At 37.5% G+C, this 21,211-nt stretch overlaps 1 protein-coding gene and 1 pseudogene across 5 annotated transcripts in view; both read left to right on the top strand.

Moving 5' to 3' along the window:
• Window positions 1–21,211, top strand: part of TMEM144 (transmembrane protein 144) — a 71,266-nt gene that overhangs the window by 12,609 nt on the left and 37,446 nt on the right. For 4 of the 5 annotated variants that reach the window (XR_007125152.1, XR_007125153.1, XR_007125154.1 and 1 more), the window contains exons 6-11: window positions 7,340–7,421; window positions 9,527–9,603; window positions 11,662–11,780; window positions 14,168–14,287; window positions 15,545–15,642; window positions 19,437–19,490. Coding sequence is in view for 2 of the 5 variants with exons in the window: in XM_047717807.1 (XP_047573763.1) it covers window positions 7,340–7,421; window positions 9,527–9,603; window positions 11,662–11,780; window positions 14,168–14,287; window positions 15,545–15,642; window positions 19,437–19,490 (550 nt within the window). In the remaining 3 variants the exon portion in view is untranslated. The remainder of the gene's footprint in view (window positions 1–7,339; window positions 7,422–9,526; window positions 9,604–11,661; window positions 11,781–14,167; window positions 14,288–15,544; window positions 15,643–19,436; window positions 19,491–21,211) is intronic. The other variant, XM_047717808.1, reaches the window with a different exon arrangement.
• LOC125093100 (eukaryotic peptide chain release factor subunit 1-like) lies at window positions 1,462–2,817 on the top strand (annotated as a pseudogene).

The following is a 21,211-nucleotide window of genomic DNA, read 5'->3' as shown; positions in this document are numbered from 1 at the left end:
TTATTTTATTTTATTTTATTCGGGAAGGGGGTTGGCAGAGGGAGAGAGAATCTTAAGCAGGCTCTACGCCTAGCATGGAGCCCCATGAGGGGCTCAGTCTCATGACCCTGAGATCATGACCTGAGCCATAATCAAGAGTCGGATACTTAACCGACTGAACCACCCAGGCACCCCAACTCCAGGTATTTTAAACAGCAAAGCATTTCATACAGGAAAATTTTCACAAAATTGCAATAAGGCCCAGTGGTGCAAAAGGAGGAAGGGCGCTCTGCCCAAAGCCCTGGAGCCCACACTCCAGCCAGCCCAGCTGCCTCTGCCCTGAGTTACCACCACTGCTGAAACTACCGGAGCCGCCATCAAAACAAAACAGCCTCTCCCAACTTTTAAGCCTGTTCTTATGCCTCCTGTTGGCAAAACTTAGCTGCTAATAGAGTTTGGGAAGACATGCTTTTCAGCTTTCTAGGCACCATGGTTCAGGAGAGAATATATAAGAGTGGGTGTGAAGCAGACACCAAGAACAGTGTTTTCTAAAACAAACTTAAATGAAAATCCAGGAGTCAGAGTTCATTAAAAAGCCAATTTCTTTGCCAATTAAAAAAAAAAAAAAGTGCTTTGGATTATCCTTGAGTCTGCTCCCTATTTCTTTCTCAACTTGCTGTTCCTGGAGAGTTGTATGTAAGGAAACCAGTTTTTGTTTCCAGCCCTTACCTTTCTTCAGAGCCACAGTCCTTATATCTAACTAGGGTCAAACTCCACATCTCTACCGAGATGCCCCCAGGCACCTCCTCCCCAGCCTGAGGTGAGATAACCAGTGGAAGAGAGAACCCTGCGGGGTCAGGACGTGGTCAGCAGTCCTACAGACACTAGCTGTTAGTTCTTTTCTCTCTACCTTCATTATTTCCCAGTCAGAATTACTTTTCTTGTTCTCCCCTTCCCTGTCAACTGGTTCTTCTTCCTGTGTTCCCTGTCTCATAGAATGTAATAGCCATAGTTATTCAAATTCAAAACCCTAGTCATCTTGAGTTTTTTTCCCCTTTCATATCCCATCCTATATCTAATCCTGTAAACATTTTTTCCCTAATGTTTCACAGGTTCTTTCTCTCCTTTCCCCCAGTTCCTTAATATAAATTCACCTGTATATGATTGTAAAAATCTCACATCTAGGGGCCCTTGAGGGGCTCAGTTGGTTAAGCGTCTGACTCTTCGTATTGGCTCAGATCATGATATCAGGGTCATGATCTCAGGGTCATGAGATGGAGCCCCTAGTCAGGCTCTACACTCAGCTTGGAGTCTGCTTGGGATTCTCTCTCTCCCTCCCTCTCTGCCTCTCACCCTGCTTGCTTGTTCTTTTTCTCTCAAATAAATAAATAAAAATCTTTAAAAAAAAAAACAAAACAAAACTCAGAGCCATGGCCAGGGAGTAGCAGCCCCTGCTGCCTAGGCTTAGGTCCTTAGGGAGGAGAGATGGCAGATGACCTCAGTGCTGCCAACAGGAACATGGAGGCCTGGAAGATCAAGAAGCTCATCAGGAGCTTGGAGGCGGCCCACAGCAATGACACAAGCATGATATCATTGATCATTCCTCGCAAAGACCAGATTCCACCAGCTGCAAAAATGTTAGCAGATGAGTTTGGAACTGCATCTAACATTAAGTCCCAAGTAAAATGCCTTTTAGTTCTGAGAGCCATTACATCTGTACAACAGAGACACAAGCTTTAAACAAAGTACCTCCAAATGGCCTGGTTGTTTACTGGGGTACAATTGTAACAGAAGGAGAGGAAAAGAAAGTCAGCATTGACTTTGAACCTTTCAAACCAATTAACACATCATTGTATTTGTGTGACAACAAATTCCATTCAGAGGTTCTCACAGTGCTCCTTTTGGATGACAGCAAATTTGGCTTCATTGTAATAGATGGTAGTGGTGCACTTTTTGGCACACTACAAGGAAACACAAGAGAAGTCGTGCACAAATTCACTGTGGATCTCCCAAAGAAACATGGTAGAGGAAGTCAATCAGCCTTGTGTTTTGCTCTTTTAAGAGTGGAAAAGTGACGTAGCTATGTTCGGAAAGTAGCTGAGACTGCTGTTCAGCTGCTTATTTCTGGGGACAAAGTGAATGTGGCTGGTCTGGTTTTAGCTGAATCAGCTGACTTTAAAACTGAACTAAATCAATCTGATATGTTTGATCAGAGGTTGCAATCAAAAGTTTTAAAATTAGTTGATATTTCCTATGGTTGTGAAAATAGATTCAACCAAGCTATTATCTACTGAAGCCCTCTCCAACGTGAAATTCATTCAAGAGAAGATTTTGATGAAATCAGCCAGGACACAGGCAAGTACTGTTTTGGAGTTCAAGATACACTAAAAGCTTTAGAAATGGAAGTTGTAGAGATTCTGATAGTCTATGAAAGTCTGGATATAATGAGATATAGTCTTCATTGCCAAAACACAAAGAGGAAAAAATTATCTAACTCCAGAACAAGAGAAGGATAAATCTCATTTCACAGACAAAGAGACAGGACAAGAACATGAGCTGATTGAGAGCACACCCCTGCTGGAATGGTTTGTTAACAACTATAAAAAATTTGGTGCTGTGTTGGATTGTCACAGAGTCACAAGAAGGATCTCAGTTTGTGAAAGGATTTGGTAGAATTGGAGGTTATCTTGCAGTACCAAGTAGATTTCCAGAGAATGGAATACCAAGGAGGAGATGATGAATTTTTTGACCTTGATGACTACTGGGTAGTCGACATGGGTCTGGCAAAACGTGCCTCACCCTCCAGCATCCAACCCAAGGAGCATACCTGTGGTGGAATCCAAACAGTTCAATTATATAAGAGAATATTATGAAAATGTATACAGCAACAAACTGGGCAACCTGGAAGAAATGGACAAATTCCTAGAAACATACAAACTGCCAAAACTGAAACAGATAGAAACAGAAAATTTGAACAGACTCATAACCTGCAAAGAAATTGAATCAGTAATCAAAAATCTCCCAACAAATAAAAGCCCTGGGCCAGATGGCTTCCCTGGAGAATTCTACCATACATTTAAAGAAGAGTTAATACCTATTCTTCTCAAACTGTTCCAAAAAACAGAAATGGAAAGAAAACTTACAAACTCACTCTACAAAGCCAGCATTACCTTAATTCCAAAACCAGGCAAAGACCCCACTGAAAAGGAGAACAAGAAGCCAATATATCTAATGAACATAGATGCAACATTCTTTTTCTTTTTTTTTAAGATTTTATTTAGTTATTTGACAGAGAAAGATCACAGGTAGGCAGAGAGGCAGGCAGAGAGGCAGGCAGAGAGAGGAGGAAGCAAGGCTCCCTGCTGAGCAGAGAGCCCGATGCGGGACTCGATCCCAGGACCCTGGGATCATGACCTGAGCCGAAGGCAGAGGCTTTAACCCACTGAGCCACCCAGGCGCCCCTAGATGCAACATTCTTAATAAAATACTAGCAAATTGAATTCAAGAGTACATTAAATTATTACTTTATTATTTATTTTTATTTATTAATTAATAATTATTAAATTATTCACCACAATCAAATGGGGTTTATTCCTGGGTCGCAGGGGTGCAGATCTCTGCCTTACAACTCGAATAGTTCCAGAACTTAATCCATGAGCATTGGATATTGAGAAGAAAACCAAAACAAAACCAGACCCAACCCTGCACTTTGGTTTGTCATGGCGTCACTGTAGCAGCCTAGAACTAAGTTCCTAAAATGCCACTTTGGACTAATTTAGAAAAGAATTCCAGTTGTAACTTTTACTTGGTGGTAAAATTGGTTGTTCCTCTATTTTATGAAAGAAAATTATTTTTTTAACCTACATACATAGAATCAAAAATACTTTAACTACTGTAAACCTTCAAAAGTTAATAGAAATTAGATAATTAAAAACAAACTCACATCTACTTTACCTAGTTCCATTTTTTTCTATTGCCAGTGTAACTTTCTTGTATCTTGTATCAATCATCACTCTTCTAATTAAGAACCTTGGAAGACTCCCATTGGATTCAGAATAAATCTGTCTCCTTAGTCTGGTATGTCTTCACCATCACAGATTCAACCCTTCCTAGATTAGCCTTCTCCCTGTATTATCAATTCCTGACCCAGATTATTTATCACACCATACCCCAGACACTTCCCCCAGCCCAAACACACTTTCCTCAGCTTCCTTGGCCTCCTGTAAATATCAGTTGAGATTTCTTGGGTTGTTTTCTTGTGTTATTTTCTTTATTTCCCTTCTTCCTAATTAGAGTGAGTTGCTCCTAAACTTCCATTGCATCTTGAACTCTTATTATAGAAGGGTCTGTTTTGTATTATTCTTACAATTCCTTTATCCTTGAACTGTGAGATCCTTTGAAGGATGAAGTCTGTTATTTTCTTAAAATACCATTCTCCCACCATCACCATTAGACTTTGCCACACAGTGCCTGAAACTTAAAAGATGCTCAATAAAGACTTGTTAAATTGTCAGGGTAAACACATACAAACAAGTTCTATTAATAGTAAGATGTATAGAGGTACAAATCTAGGGAAACTGGAAAGATCAAAAATGTAGAGAAGCACTCTTATGTATAACATTGATTTTTTTTTTAAAGATTTTATTTATTTATTTGACAGAGAGAAATCACAAGTAAGCAGAAAGGCAGGCAGAGAGAGAGGAGGAAGCAGGCTCCCTGCTGAGCAGAAAGCCCGATGTGGGGCTCGAACCCAGGACCTGGGATCATGACCTGAGCCGAAGGCAGCGGCTTAACCCACTGAGCCTCCCAGGTGCCCCACATTGATTTTTTTTAATTGTCCATGCTTTTGACAATATTCACAGACTTTATCATATATCTTTGTGTCTTAGACACTGTACCAAGTTCTGTAAGTCTGTAGCCCAAAAGGCCTTGTGATCTATTTGGTTTTATGTTCGTATGCATAAGATAAATTTCATTACCTGGTCCTAACTTAGTGCCCTGCACCCCCTCTTGACCTAACTGATCTGACTTACCTATTTTGTGACAAACACTAGTCACACGAGCTCAAAACCACTGAATTCTTGGTCCTGATTTTTTTTTTTTTTCTCATGCTCAAAACCCCCCTCCCATCCAATATTCCCTTTATTTCCTAACATATTTTGAGATTTTACCATGTTCCCAAAAGTACGCTAAGCATTTTGCATGCATTGTTATTTAATTCTCATCACATTTCAGTAAAATTGGCCCATCCCCACTTCTTTAGATGGAAAAAGTTGAGACTTAGAGAGCCTAAGTGATTTGTGGGAGGTCATATAGTTGTTTGAAGAAACACTCAAAGACTTTCTCCTTGGTACCGTTCAAGTATTTCTAATATACCGTCTTATATTGTCATTAGGAAAACATACTCATCTATACAAAGTTGAGGGTTTTCATGATAATTTTGAGAAGAAAATGCAATTGAGATGTCTAATAATAGCTTTGCAAATTAGCAGATATGTAAGCACACATTTAACTAAGATACACACGTTTAATTAGGTTTCATGCATTCATTCTTAGTGAGTGTCAAGCGCTTTGAGGACCTTGAAGGAGATCTTATCTTCCATTGATATAGAAAATCTGTAGAGAAAAAAGCTCACAAGGACTTGTGGTAAATGGTCTGGATTATGTGATGACTATTCTTAGTATTGTGGGAATTCAGAGAAGAGGAAGAGTCAGTGAGGACCAACCTGGGAAGAGGGAGGATTCTTGTCACATTCAACCTTCAGTTCTTCTTTAGTGTGGATAAGAGGAGAGTGTGTGCTGTGTTCAACTAAGAAAGATAAACAAGCAAGAGCAGGTGGTTGTGGAAGATGGGGGTGGCGGAGAGGTTGGAGCAGGGACAGGTCAGAGACGAAAGTCGCTGTGGAGAATTATGTGGAGTAGGTTATGGGGAACATAATGCAGAGAGTAATAAAACTCAAAAAGGACAGTTACATTTGCTATAGAAGGGAATATGGAACCATTCAATTTTTGAAAGCAAGTAAGAGGCTGAACTAAGAAATTTTAAATTCGTATTAAAAAAAATCACACAGGGGCACCTGGGTGGCTCAGTGGGTTAAAGCCTCTGCCTTTGGCTCAGGTCATGATCTCAGGGTCCTGGGATCGAGCCCCACATCGGGCTCTCTGCTCAGCAGGAGGCTTGCTTCTCCCTGTCTCTCTCTGCCTGCCGAGCTGCCTGCTTGTGATCTCTGTCAAATAAATAAATAAAATCTTAAAAAAAAAAAATCACACATTATCAGCACTTGTCTGTCCTTTGCTACCTACACTATTTCAGCCTCCTCTGTACTTTGAAAACTCCTCTTATATCTTTAACTTTTGAACCATGCAAACATATTTTTTAAGATTTTATTTATTTATTTGACAGACAGGGATCACAAGTAGGCAGAGAAAGAGGAGGAAGCAGGCTCCCTGCTAAGCAGAGAGCCCGATGCGGGGCTCGATCCCAGGACACTGGGATCATGACCTGAGCTGAAGGCAGAGGCTTTAACCCACTGAGCCATCCAGGTGCCCCCATGCAAACATATTTTAAAAAAGGAATGTCAAAAGTATACCAGAGTTGTTAATTTCCTTAAGTTAATTTAATATTTTAACACATTTTAACCTATTTGCATGGTTCAGAAGTCAATAATGGTAAGCGAAGCATTTGTTACAAAGATACTGGACATGAATAGAAAATGCAGTATGCAACAATGTCAAAGGGGGGAAGTCATTAGGCTTATGCATGTGTTTTCATCTCTTAAATTATACTCTGGAGATCTTTCCATATCAGAGCACAGAGGGTGTCCTCATTTCTTTTTTTATATCTATGAAGCATTCTGTTGTGTGACCATGAAGACTGCCTCATCTGAGTGTGGGTGTAGTGGCCACGGCATCTCTTCCATGGGGGCTGTGCATTCTCTGCTCACACCCGTGGTACCTGTCTGCTGAAGTTTGTCCATCAAGGATGTTGTTAAACGTCTAGGGTTTTGTCAGTATAACAGGTGGTTTTCACTTGTATCTTTTTTTAACCATGTGATTCCAGAGATAAGCAAGAATAAAAGAAAGATGCAGCTATAGACTGAAACAAGAAAATCAAGAGAAAGATCTGATTTGAGGGGAAATTTCATGAGTTAGGCTTCTAACTCATTGCATTTCAGGACACAGGAGATGTCAAAGAGAATGGCATCCTAGAGAAACGGCAGGACCCCTGGAGAAGCAGCAGCATGGCAGTAATCATCCGAGCATTAGGACTGGATTTAAGCTGTGTTTTCTCATAAAATGCAGGCAGCTTGATATGAACCAGGGTTATGATAAACATCACTAAAATTTATTTTCTTTACAGTGCTTTCATATTTTTGTTCATCAAAAGTGAAATACCAAATAACATGTGTTCTGTGGACACCACACCATTAATGACAGATCATGTGAGTACAGTGTGAGAAACAATATGATTTGAAACATAAAATTTAGATAAAAGGAAGATTTGAAACAGATGAGAAGGTAGTTTTTTTTTTTTTTTTCATTCAAGGCCATTTACACTATGTTTGAGTATTTATTATAGTTAGGTCTGTGTGGCAACCAATCATGATTGCCACAGGAAAGCTTCTCAGCAAACTCAGAGGTCTATTTATATCTGTTAATGGTAGATCCCAACTAGAAGGTGTATATACAAGCCCATATTTTGGAATGGCTTAAGGATTTCTGTGGTGGGAGGACCCTAAGTACAAAAGAGTAATATGAAAGTTACTTAAGAAAGAGGGAGGGGGGCGCCTGGGTGGCTCAGTGGGTTAAAGCCGCTGCCTTCGGCTCAGGTCATGATCCCAGGGTCCTGGGATCGAGCCCCACATCGGGCTCTCTGCTCAGCAGGGAGCCTGCTTCCCTTCCTTTCTCTCTGCCTGCCTCTCTGCCTACTTGTGATCTGTCTGTCAAATAAATAAATAAAATCTTTAAAAAGAAAAAAAAAGAAAGAGGGAGGAGGGAGGTATTAAAGTAGGCCAGGGGAGAGCAGTGGGGAATAGCTCAGAGGCAACCAATGAAAGGAAAAATCAAGTTGTAAGAAAGGAGGAGTAGTACTTGATTTTCTTCCTTTTTCTCTTTCATCACATCCTGTTCCACTCAAAGGTAATGACAAGAAATATGTAAGAAGTTGCTGTTTGACCTTGAAGAACCTGAATTAGTCTGGGGTAGCAAATCTATATTAAACAGGAACAAACTATAAGAGATCTGATAAAGCACAAGGGCCAGTGGCTACATATACAAAAATGATTGCAGAGCAAACCCCCATGGCCATGAGCCAGACTCCAGTCCTTCCTGTTTCAAGTCTCTCTTCTGTCTGCTGTGGGTCCAGTGCTATCCAACTGCCCTCAGAAAAACCAGAGCCCTACACCCCCACAGCCACACTATCTCCGTGGAAGGTGCTGGCTCTACTCCTTACTTCAAAATTAACATTTTCTTCTCCCTTCCTTCTTCCCTCTCAAAACGCTTATCGAATAATGTGACTGAAATGTTAGTTAAGTTGACACTAAAGTTAACTAATAATTAGCTTCAGGATAAAAGGAAAGAGATTTATTAACCTATAGACATCTCTAATCTGGAAAATGTTGCAGAGAGAGAATGGAGGAATTGAGACAGAGTGAAGGGTCCAATATTCCTTACCTCCCCTAGGGATTCAGATACTTGCTGACCAACCACTCTTCACACCTAGGGAGAGAAAAAGAAAAATGCAACTCTGAAAAAGATACATAATAGGTTAACTGCCTTAGATTTTTCTAGGCACGGTGGAAGGGTATAAGCAAACCAAGTGTAAAGATGCATAAACTGCATGATTGGGTAATAGGCAGCCATACATTATGAGCTCCTCATCATTGAAAAAAAGCATTGTTACCAAACTTGCGTGAACACATGACAAGTAATTCAAATCTAGTCTCTTAGCTCTTACAAAGGCATCAGGAGTATCACATTAAAGTAATTTCAGCTAAAATGCAAAGATGATTACATTTGACATTAGAACTATTATAAATTGGCCTATAATTTTTCTTGACTTAGAATATTAACCTAAAAATGAATCTTAACCTCATCAAGAAACATGGCTGGAAATGTTTTATTAACTAATTCAGTTAAAGAAAACTGAATTTTAAAAGTACCTGTCAATTTTAAGTATCCCATAGAAGAATATGAGTTTTCCTTGGTTCTAATTTTTTTATAGATTATTAAAACTTGCAGATGAAACACAAACATTGTTAACTTATGTTACTTTTGATAGGTGTATCAAAATAGCCATAGGTTAAACTGAAAAAATGTAAACAGAGAAGTTGCCAACTGCCCAACCTTTTCTGAATGAAAGAGTAACAGAATCACAAACGTTCGAATCTGAAGATAGGCCCAGGATCAGAATGCATAGTGTCACGTGTTCCTATTTTAAAGTCTGTTTGAGAAAGAAAGATTAAAAACATTGAAAATCTTCTTGACACCAGGGTGATTATCAGTTGAATGCTGTTTTTGTTTTGGTTTGTGCCACTATTTTCCATAGGTGATCAACAGCACTCAAGATTCCTGCCCTGACTGTTCCTGGGTGGATAAACTTTCTACAGCACAACAGCGCACAGTGTAAGAAGAGGTTCTGTTACCCTTTTTCTTATTTGGGTAAAGTAAGGATTCCCGGAGTGAAGTGGTAGTCCTCTAAGTTCAAGAAGCAAATGGTAACATAGGCTTTGACCCTCATAGTTCCATGGTGGACAGACTTTCTTGTTTCCTGCTGAATTTTCAGGTAGGGAGGTCCGTGATCTCAGTGTTTCAAGAAATTCCTAAGCCACTGCAGTATATCTCTAGCCAATAAGTAGCTGACAAAACCAATCTCCTTTTGCAGCACTTTTGTGCCTAAAGTAAAAGAGGTAATACAGGCCACAGCATATATTAATCAACAGGCTCTCAGCAATTATAGTCAAATTAGGCAATACACTTCTCTAATACTGCTTGGCCTCCAAAGGAAATCCCTACACTCATATTGGATGATTTTATAATCTCAAGATATTCATTTTCAAATATAGTAGTAGAATATTTTGGGTCCATAATAGTTATACCCCTCACTGTCGTAAAGACTGAGTTTGGCTCACCAGGAGCCCCTGTATTTTAGAGTTTCTTGTGGTATGTTTTTGGATTAGCAGAGAAATATGGAAATATGTAAGTGGTACCTTGCATTTTACAATCGGTGACTGTTTTGAACTTTATGTGGTGACACACATAAGCGCTTCAAGAATATAAAGCATTTCCTCTGTTAGTATCCACACTAACCTCAGAGTGGGGAAGAGGCTGTGCCTGGTGCCTAAGAAATGCTCAATAAATATTTGGATCAATTGAGTGAAAGAATGAGCTCACAAATAAGCTTCAGAAGATAAATACATTGTTGTTTTTGCTTAGAGTAAAACAGCTCCCAATAAAAGGCAACAACAAAAACAAGAACATTTTTTCACAAAGTTTCTCCCTTTTAAGGGAATATTTGTTAAGAAAAACATTTTTTATTGTCTCATGATTAGCCAGACCTGGTGTGTTAGTCTGGTCTGTGTCTGGGACACCGCTTTCAGGACAATGGAGTCTAGGCTTCCCCATGACACAGGGATTTCCAGTGTGGATGGAACTGATTGTCAGGTTGGTCCTGTGAGTTCCCATTGAAATAGACTTTAAGAATTTGTTTTTACAGGGTGCCTGGATGGCTTAATCATCAAGCGTCTACCTTCAGCTTGGGTCCTGATCTCTGGGTCCTGGGATTATGTGGGGCTCCCTGCTCTGCAGGAAGCCTGCTTCTCCCGCTCCCGCTCCTCAAGCTTGTATTCCCTCTCTCGCTGTCTCTCTCTCTCTCTCTGTCAAATAAATAAATAAAATATTTTTTTAAAGAATTTTTTTACATTGAAAAGGAATGTTTTTTTGTTTGTTTTTGCTTAAAATTCTTTCCTGTTTCATGCCATTGCCCTTTATATTAAGTTAAAGGGAGTGTTCCAAAATATTAATCATCTCTCCCCAAAATTATTGGGAAACTTACCTCATGCAAACATAGCACAAGTCTCAGGAGTCCACATGGTTCCATTGCTTAAGATGAAATATTTTCTTTTTACAATAGGAAATGTTTTACCCAAAATTGCCAAATTATTTGATTAAATCAGTGCCTCCTGACCATACCCTAGTCAACGAAGGCATGGGCAAGTCCAGGGATATCAACAGTTCTTGAATGAGCATGCATTAGTATTTTGTCTATCCTAGCCCTGTACTAGATATTGAGTGTTCAAAAAGAAGCATAAGGCATATAGTCAGTCCACAAATAGTTCATATTTAGAGAGCCAAGTTCATTATGCAGACGGTATAATGATAGCAATGGTTATGTCTGTGTTAGAACAATTTATAATGATAACCCATTATAATTTCTGTAAATTGTATATTTCTAAAACTAGGAAGTGGGGGACAGAAACTGCACTTTCAGTCCTGATGCTGCTCTGACCCTAGAGGATATTGCATTGACTTTTTGACAGTCATAGAGTTTGAAATAGATGTGTGATTCTGCATAACTGCCTGTGATTTACACTTAGAAGCATGCTTTAGTTATGATTGCATTTGTGTGTTTGTCAGAAATATTGCTGTGGGCCAAGATTAACAGTGATGTGTTTGTTTTTTAAGGGGCTGCACTCTTGCAGTGATATCTGGAATACTCTATGGGTCTACATTTGTGCCCATCATTTATATCAAGGACCACAGCAAAAGAAATGACAGTATATACGCAGGGGCAAGCCAGTATGGTAAGAGTAAAACATTTTTCTTTATAAATGAACTCAATACCTGTTTTGCTACTTAAGCATATAAAAAGAATGTGATCATAGTAAATCCTGGTACATAGATTCGACTTACTTTTTCATTGTAAGTGGTAGATTAGAAAACCACCGAAGACTAAAAGTAATAAAGGACTGTTTGAGTCTTTTAATATGATCGTCAAAATACAAATATAATCAACTTTATTCTAGTCAGGGTTGATATAGGCTACTTAGATCTTAACACACAGTTCCTGGATTTACAGTAAGATTTGGAGATTATTTTCCAGTTAGGTAATCTCTGAGAAAATATGTATTCTTCTGCTCTTTTAAAAAAAGCTAAAGTGCAGTACATACCACTTTAAAATCAAGTAAAGGCCAAAGTATAACCTGCCTAAAGGTCAAAGTATAGCCTAGTCAGAGGATATTGTTTTTAAAGCATAGAGTAGTATATTGAAAAGCCCAACATAATGCCCCCAGATTATCTCAGTTTCTAGGGATAGATTGAGTCTGTCAGATATAAACTCAACACCACGTGCAATAGCCCTTGTACAGGCTCATCAGGAGATTAAAGAAGGTCTACTTCAGGGGTCCTATCATTTTTTTGAAACATGGCTTCCACCCATGAACTCATAAAGGAATGAGATCATAGGTAATAAAGTTCTAAATTGGATGGAACAGAAAATTAATGTGATCTACATTCAGATAAGGGAGAAATTTGGCAGGCAAAAGTCATGAAGGAGAGACTGATGACAAAACTGGGATTTGAAAGACTTTAACTGAGTGGCTAGACTGTGTAGACACCATTGTTTCTTCGTTCTTGTTTATATTCAGTCCAAATAACATTCAAATCTTTTATGAACTTGTCCTTTTTTTTAAGGTATTCTACAAATACTTTTTGGGTTTTTAGTATTTTCATCTGTAAAGGATAAGAACCAATAAAAATAGAATAACATAAGATAAATTAAAAGAGAAGGAAAAACAAGAGTGAAAAAAGTAAAACAGAATCAGGAATGAGTCTAAAAACTGTAACATATTTTTACACTTGCTAGAAATGAGCCATAAATTTGGCTCTAAGATTTCTTATAGACACAAGGGAAATCAAATCTGTCCCACAATTCAGTGAACACAAGATAAAAAGAACTAATCATCCAGGAGTACGGTTGTTCTTGGTCCTGGGCCATAATAAATAATTTCAACAATCTCTTTACATAAATAGTACAATCAATCCTTAGGGACCTTTCTTACGACAACTTTAATGCCATCTAATAGGAACACACTTTATTCCACTTTATTAAAACATAATTCTAGGGAGGTGCAATTTTTTATTTAACAAACACAAAGTATTATATGCACTGTACTAGCACTCTTCTAAGCACATTACAATAATAACTCAGTTGACCCTCATAACAACCTTATTAGTTAGGTACCATTATTATCCTTGTTTTACAGTTGAGAACATTTAGACTGTGAGAGATTAGGTAATTTGCCCAATTCTCAAAATTAGCAAGTAGTAGATTGCAGATCCCACTCATGTGGTATGTGCTTTTATTAACGATGTTATGCTGTCCCTTGTGGTAGTTCATACACATGTTGTTCTTATATGATCCAGAAGTAGGGTTTAAGATTTTAGAAGAACAGACACACTGATTGACCTTCAAGCTTTTCCCCTTAAACATGACCCCTCACTTTTGCCAGAATTTCCTTTGAGAGAAACATTGAGTCTAGTATGACCTTCCCAGCCAAGCACCTATCATATACACATCTGTATGACTAAAGGACAGTCTGCTCAAACAGTCGGTGCAGTTGGGGTTTCTCAGATATTATACCACCATCATGTGTCATTAACTCCCCCATGTAATAAGGCCTATAGTAAACAACTAAATAAAACCCTTTTTGAGATAACTTCCTGAATATCCTCTCATATAGTTGTCATCTGCAACAGAGATGTTCGTCTCCAGATTGGTCACCATATAAAATTAGCACTCTCCCGTATTTTTCACACCACCCCCACTACTGTCTACTTGGAGATTTGCTACATTGGCATTAGTAAAATTAAGCCTGAAATCTATTTTTAAAAAGAAGATGGTTTTCACATAATATTTATAGTTTCTTATTTATCTTTCCAAGATAACTGTAAAAATTAGCCTTCTAGATCTGATTATAGTAACTAATTTACTACTTAATATTTCTAAGTTTTAGATATGTTAATTAAAATTCTTTATAAACAGTATGTAGAAACCTAAGATCATAAAATATAATTAATAGTTCCTTTACTTTTAAGGTTAATTTTGGTGAGTTTGTTTTATTTTTGGAACCCTAGATATATTTGAAATGAATAAAAGGATACATTTGAGTCTTATGGTCTGTATTTTCAGATTTAGACTACATTTTTGCACACTTCAGTGGCATCTTTTTTACAAGCACAGTCTACTTTCTGGCCTACTGTATAGCCATGAAAAATAACCTTAAGCTATATCCTGAAGCAGTCTTGCCAGGTAAGAATATTTACTACCAAAAAAAATCTTCTTACTCTGTGAAAGTATTCTCTACTCACTTAGCTTGAATAATCATCTCCTGGAAACCAAGCCACCCTGTGTGTCTTTATCTGTGTATATATGTTCATTCCCTAGTTGCTCTGGCCCAACTCACCAGTAAATGGGAAAGATTTAAAAACCATGAAACTTGATATGAAATGCCAGTTATTATAGAACCTGAAACTTGAAAAATGAATCTAAGGTGATTTCCTATGCCAAAATACCTTGTGTATTGACAATCAGACTCTATTATTTCTTCCTCATTATCTAAGGATGCTTATTAAAAGTCAGAGTCAATAGAACTTTGTAGTCACTTAGGTAAACAAACATTTTCTCTGAAAAGGAAGGAGAAATCCATATTAGAGTTTGAAAAGGATATATGATAAATGCACATGCTTTGGACTTAATCCATTTGGCACTGGTGGTAAAAAATATATATATATATATAGTTTCTTATTTTTTAGGAGTTTGCCATAAAGCAATATGGAATATAAGTCCACAAGGAAAAAATTTTAAGAACAAAATAAAGCATATGTCAGAGATTCATTTTGAATACCTGATTTGTTTAGGTCAAAGTATGCCTGTATACCATTATAAAAAGTGATAGAGTATTTATTGAACACCTAGGTAAATATCCTGAAAATTTTATCTGGTATTTCCATTCAAATTCTAGGAGCTTTTTTTTTCCCCCTTAAATGGTGTTCTCAGAGCATGCCCAGATCCATTATCTTCCCTAGGTCCCTCTCCACTACCAAATCTTTATCTCAACTACAACTTTGGGTATTTTATTTAATGTCAATAAACTGAAAAGGTTGATAATTATACCCACGGCCATCAAGAAGAAAAAAAAATGACTCGGTTTCCAAATGGATCCTAAAACCATGTTGGCCAAATATGTCGATAAGAATGCTTTGATAGCGGGTGCCTGGGTGGCTCAGTGAGTTAAGCCTCTGCCTTCAGCTCAGGTCATGATCTGAAGGTCCTGGGATGGAGCCCCACATCGGGCTCTCTGCTTAGCAGGGAGCCTGCTTACCCCCTCTCTCTGCCTGCCTCTCTGCCTACTTGTGATCTCTCTCTGTCTGTCAAATAAATAAATCTTTAAAAAAAAAAAAAGAATGCGTTGATAGGAGCACTTTAATATTCCCACTGTATCTAGAGTGTGGACTTTTCAGGAGAGGAACATGGCTTGTAAGTGTGCACTGTTTACGTGTGTTTCAGGATTCCTGTCAGGAGTTCTTTGGGCAATAGCCACCTGCTGTTGGTTCATAGCTAACCATGCTCTCAGTGCTGTGGTCAGTTTTCCGATAATCACTGCTGTAAGTAGCTGAATGTTTTTCCAAGTTGTTTTTCAAATGTAAATCTGATTTCTCTGAAGCATTCTTAGTGAATCACTGGGGACTACCATGGAGTTCGATTTTTTAGGAGTACAGTTTGTATGACAGATTCATGTAGATTCACCAACACCCTCTCATCTCACGTCCCTAATTGCTCAGGAAACATCGCTAACCTCATTTTAGCAGGTTTGTTCATTCTTGATATCCTTGCAGTTTTTGTCTGGTCATTTTACTTACTGTCATTTTGGATACATTGTAATTTTCTATTTATAACAATGCTTATCTCTATGTAATATTTACAAATTAAAAATGCTTTTGTGCATATTCTAAATCTCCTGACAACCTTGTGAGACAGAAAGGACTTCAGACTCCTCATATGGTCCTTTGGTATTTTTAAAGGCTTTCAGAAAGTTCTAAAGCAAACTCTTGTCTCTGGATGAGTCATGTGATTAAACATTAAGTTTTGCTTTGTGTTTACAACAGGGAGTAAATACAATGGGATAGTAATTCTTCTTAACTGGTAACATTATTTCTTCAGAAGATATTATTTATTTTCTAGCACTAAATTCTTAATAGAATGTACCATATGGGGCCTTTTACAGGGGACACTGAATAACAATAAATACTATTTCTTTTTTTTTTTTTTTAATTTTATTTATTTGACAAAGAGAGATCACAGTAGGCAGAGAGTCAGGCCGAGAGAGAGAGTGGAGGAAGCAGGCTCCCCGCTGAGCAGAGAGCCCCATGCGGGGCTCGATCCCAGGACTCTGGGATCATGACCCGAGCCGAAGGCAGAGGCTTTAACCCACTGAGCCACCCAGGCGCCCCTAAATACTATTTCTTAAAAAAAAAAAAACTTATAATGGACAAGATTTGGTTTTTCTGTCACTGTTTCTTGTATTAAATTATGGTAAAGATTTAGGATAAAACATTAATGCCTAATTCCATGGAAATAAATTGCTGAGGTAGGTGCAGTATGGGCAGAGAGTTGATGGGAGTAATCACCGTGGCTCTTGGAGACTTGCCTGTCAGATGAACTATTCTCCAGCCACTGTGATATAAACACAGTCTTCTCACCCACCAGGTTCAGCTTCTCTTGGTGCGTGGGGATTATTACCTGTGAATAACAGGTGTTTCTGGGACTTGAGGGAATTGGGAAAAATTGCTATTAGGTTCTTGCTTGGTTTCATTTTTGTTATTCTAGTCAAGAACAATATTTTCCACATACAGAAAAGATCCAGTCTTTTCTTTAAGGAACTTACATTCTTCTTTATTTCTTGAGAGAACTGGATTTTTTTTTAACATCATTTTTTTTTAGTGGAAAATTTTAAACATGCCCATCATCTAGCTTCAACAATGATAAATATGATCAACTTTATTTTATCAAAAGAGCACATTTTTTGTTATTCTAGCAGCACTGTTCTTCCCAGGTACATATATTTCCACTGTTATATAGCCATTGGTAGCTAGATTGTGAATTTCTTGAAGGTAGCATCTATAGTTTATTACAAATAACATTTAATTAAAAAGGAGAGAGAGAAAGGAAGGAAGGAAGGAAGGAAGGGCGGGAAAGGGAGGGAGGGAGGAAGGAAGGAGAGGAGGAAATGGAATGGGAGGGAAAGGGAGGGAAACGGGAGGGAGAGAGGGAAGAGGGGGGGGAGAAAGAAAACAGAAGAAATGATGTAGCAGCAACAAGGGCTTGATATCTCTGCTCCAAGTCTTCGCTGACAAATCTGAAAGCTGACTCAGTTTATCCAGAAGTTCAGCTTCTCAAGGTAGCTCAAGCTCACCTTGTTTTCAAAGGCTCATTTACAAATATGTAATTTATATTCATTTTACGAAAGGAAAATATGCAATCCTAATTGCCAAAACAGCTATGTCTCTTATCTAAGATGTGCTTCCTATTTGGCTCTCTTTTGCCTGAATCAAAGAGTATGTACACACTTTGACCTGTGCTTGTTTTACTTTTAGCAAAGCACCACTTTCTGTAACCACATTACTCCTCGCAATAACCCTTAGACCACGTCTAAAGTAATATTTAGGAAGTGATCAGCCAAAAAGCCTCAAAGGTCAGTGATACCTTTTGGCATTGTCTTCTATCATGTTCTCTGAAGAGAAATAAATTTCCAGATTAGAGAGGATAAAATTCTTGAGCGATTTTGGCTTGATAACATTAGTATTATATTTCCTTTTCTATTGTTTCCTTCCATCCTGTCCAAAGTCAGTATGGAATTGCCTAAAGGACACAGATGCTTCTTGTTTGGTTTGGATTTTGAGGCTTAATATCTTACGTCATTGATAAAAGTTCCTTTGACCTATTTCTCTGGCGCTTTTGATGTTGAATTTTCCAGACACTGATAAACAGAGAGTAATGTATTTTTATTGCTTCGCTTACATCCCTGGAGTGGAGTCAGACTTTGTTGACCCAGTCATGTAGACAGTTGGAGTAGTGGAGGGCAAAAAAATCTGTTGGAATTGTTTATGAGAAACCCTTCCAGAGTTTATGCAGGGCTGGAAAAGGAATCATAAAAATGCTGATACGATACACTTTCTCCACAAAGACCATGATTAATCCAAATACCAATTTTTTTTTCCTTCTCAGCTAAAAAAAGTTAATAAACTTGAGTAGCTTCAAGTTTCAAACTTCAGAATCATTCTTTCTTTCCACCTCGTTTCTTCTCACTTACCTTTCCTAGATTATTTCATTCCTGTCTGAATAAACCTTTTGTTTATTTTTCCTTACATGGCTTTTCTATCATCCTATAATACTGTCTTTAGCATCCACTGGAGTTTAATGTCAGACATAGTTCACCACCATGCAATAGTACCAGTTTAAGAATTTTTTTTTTTTTAAAGATTTTATTCATTTGACAGAGAGATAGAGAGATCACAAGTAGGCAGAGGCAGGCAGAGAGGGGGGCAGGAAGCAGGCTCCCCGCCGAGCAGAGAGCCCAACGTGGGGCTCGATCCCCGGACCCTGAGATCACGACCCGGGCCGAAGGCAGAGGCTTAACTCACTGAGCCACCCAGGCGCCCCAAGAATTTTTTTTAAAGTACAGTATTTGACGGGTCCAAAAGAACATACTACAGTTTCTTCGGTTATGAGATTGCTATATGGCAAATAAAGTTATAAATTATTCCCACACTTTGGGGGCACCTAGGTGGCTCAGTCGGTTAAATGTCTGCCTTCAGGTCATGATCCCAGCGTCATGGGTCGAGTCCCACTCGACCACTCGATGGGACTCCCCCATCGAGTCCCACTCCAGGTTCCCTGTTTGGTAGGGAGTCTGCTTCTCCCTCTCCAACTCCCCCCTGCTCATGCTCTCTCTCTCTCTCCCTATCTCTCTCTCTCAAATAAAAATAAATAAAATCTTTAAGATAAATTATTCCTACACTTTCTCCTATTATACACATTTCTAGTGTCCTAAGCTCACTAGAAAAAAAAATAAATCATTTGCTTATTAAAATTTACTATAAATAGATCACATTTATTTATGTAAATCACATAATAATATGACATCATCAATGTAATAAATATGAAAACTATAAAGAAACAAGAAAAATCTTTATTTTTTTACTGACTGCTACCTTAGTTTAATGTTGAGTTAGTGTTGAGATTATGAATAGTTTTCCCTGACAATACTGTTATACTGTTTTTACAGTAGAAAGTTACTCAATGGAAGTATTAGGTCAGCTCTCCAATATACTATATTTATGTAGAGTACAGGTCACAGAAAAAGTAACCAATTTAATGACAGTTTTTCTTTTTATTCTAGGGTCCAGGATTTATAGCTGCAATGTGGGGTGTCTTCATGTTTAAGGAAATACAGGTATGTATAAGAAAGGGGACAGATTAAGAAAACAGGTGTAGAGCCAGGTAAGAAAGGTATTTCATACTATGTTTGTGTCATTTCTGAAAACTGTATGTGACCCCTAAGCACTTCTGCCTCAGATGTTCAAAATGTTATCATCCCTAACAAGGAAAGAAAATACTAAAGATATGATAAGTATTATGAAACATGTTTCTCTCCACTCCAGTAGCCAGTGGAAAATGATTTAATTGACTTTTTATTTCCCATAAGAGATTTTGGTTACATAATCCAATAAAATATGATAAAAGGAAATTTTATTTAATGTAAAATATGATAGATAAACAAAATGAAAGTTTTTTTATCCTAAAGATTAAAATATCCTTGAGGTAAATGGAATTTGGGAATAAATTCTTCTGTTGGTTCTCATGCCTCCCAAAGGCCTCCATATTAAACCAGCAATTTTATAGGAAAATAGTATGGTAGCAGGTGACTACTACCCCTTCTCTTTCAAGTGTAAATGATAATGATTTAAAATTTCATTTATTAAATAGCTCTAGGATGTGTGTGTGTATTTTCACTAAAAATTGTTAGGGACGCTTGGCTGGCTCAGCTAGTGGAGCATAGGACTCTAGATCTTCAGGTTGTAGATTGGGTGTAGAGATTGCTTAAAAACAAAATATTTTTTAAATATTTTTAATTGTTTTAGAATTTTTCTCATTAGCCTTTATTTGAGGAATATATGTGAATAGTATTTTGAAATAGTTTTTATTATAAATATATATAAATCAAAGACAGTCTGTCAAGGTAGCATAGATATATTTTCTGTCTTCATATGCAGCTGTAATAACAAATAATTCCTGCTTCTAAAAAGATCTGATGTTTCTAATCTCTGGGAACCAAAAAGCAACCTGTGTACCTGGATAATTCTTAAAATGATTATTCAATTTTAGATTTAAAATATCATTTCATTTTTCCCAAGTGAAATGTTTTGATTTAGAAAGCCATAATTTGATAGCACAGGATTCTCAGACTTAAAAAATAATAAATTTGCTTAGGATATATGCACCAAGATCTTAATTTTTGTACTTTTTAAAATACAAAAGACAACTTAAAACATTTATAGATCCATAAATTGCTTCCATCCACATTTCTCATTTGTTTTAGTTAGGGTTGTTTTCCACAAAAAATAATTATATGTTCAAAACATGCCATAATCTTTTTGCAAATATTTCTTCTGCCTCCCAAAGGATAATTACTGCTATTTAAGAATTGGGTTTTTATTAACCAGTATAACATCCTGAAGCCTTAGAAAACCACAAGTGAGCATAGCTTATTTGCAGTTACAGATAGAAAGAAGCACAAACGAAGAATAGATTTAATATAAAGGATTTGAAAATTCTTTTAGTCACTACTACTGTATTAATTATACAAACTTAAAAAACCCACTTCCATAGTTATAAGAACTTGAGAGAGAGAAAGAACCTCTAGCCATTCAGCCTAATGGTAATTCCTGACTCCTCTAAAATGATGCTAAAAGTCATTTAAAGAAAACTTTTTTTTAAAGGCACCTATAAAAAGACAGCTCAGATCGAATAGAGAAGAATTTTCTTAAAATGATAAGCCATGACCAAGTAGGGCTTAATTCAGGAGTGCCAGGAAAGTTTATAAAATGCAAATTAATCAGAGTATTATAATATTAGGTAAACAGAAAAACTATGTGATAATATATATTCAAAAGA

Source organism: Lutra lutra, chromosome 2, assembly GCF_902655055.1.
Source record: "Lutra lutra chromosome 2, mLutLut1.2, whole genome shotgun sequence".
Lineage (NCBI taxonomy): Eukaryota > Metazoa > Chordata > Mammalia > Carnivora > Mustelidae > Lutra > Lutra lutra.
The sequence above is the reverse complement of the archived record's forward strand: the minus strand, read 5'-3'. Positions and strand labels throughout refer to the sequence as shown.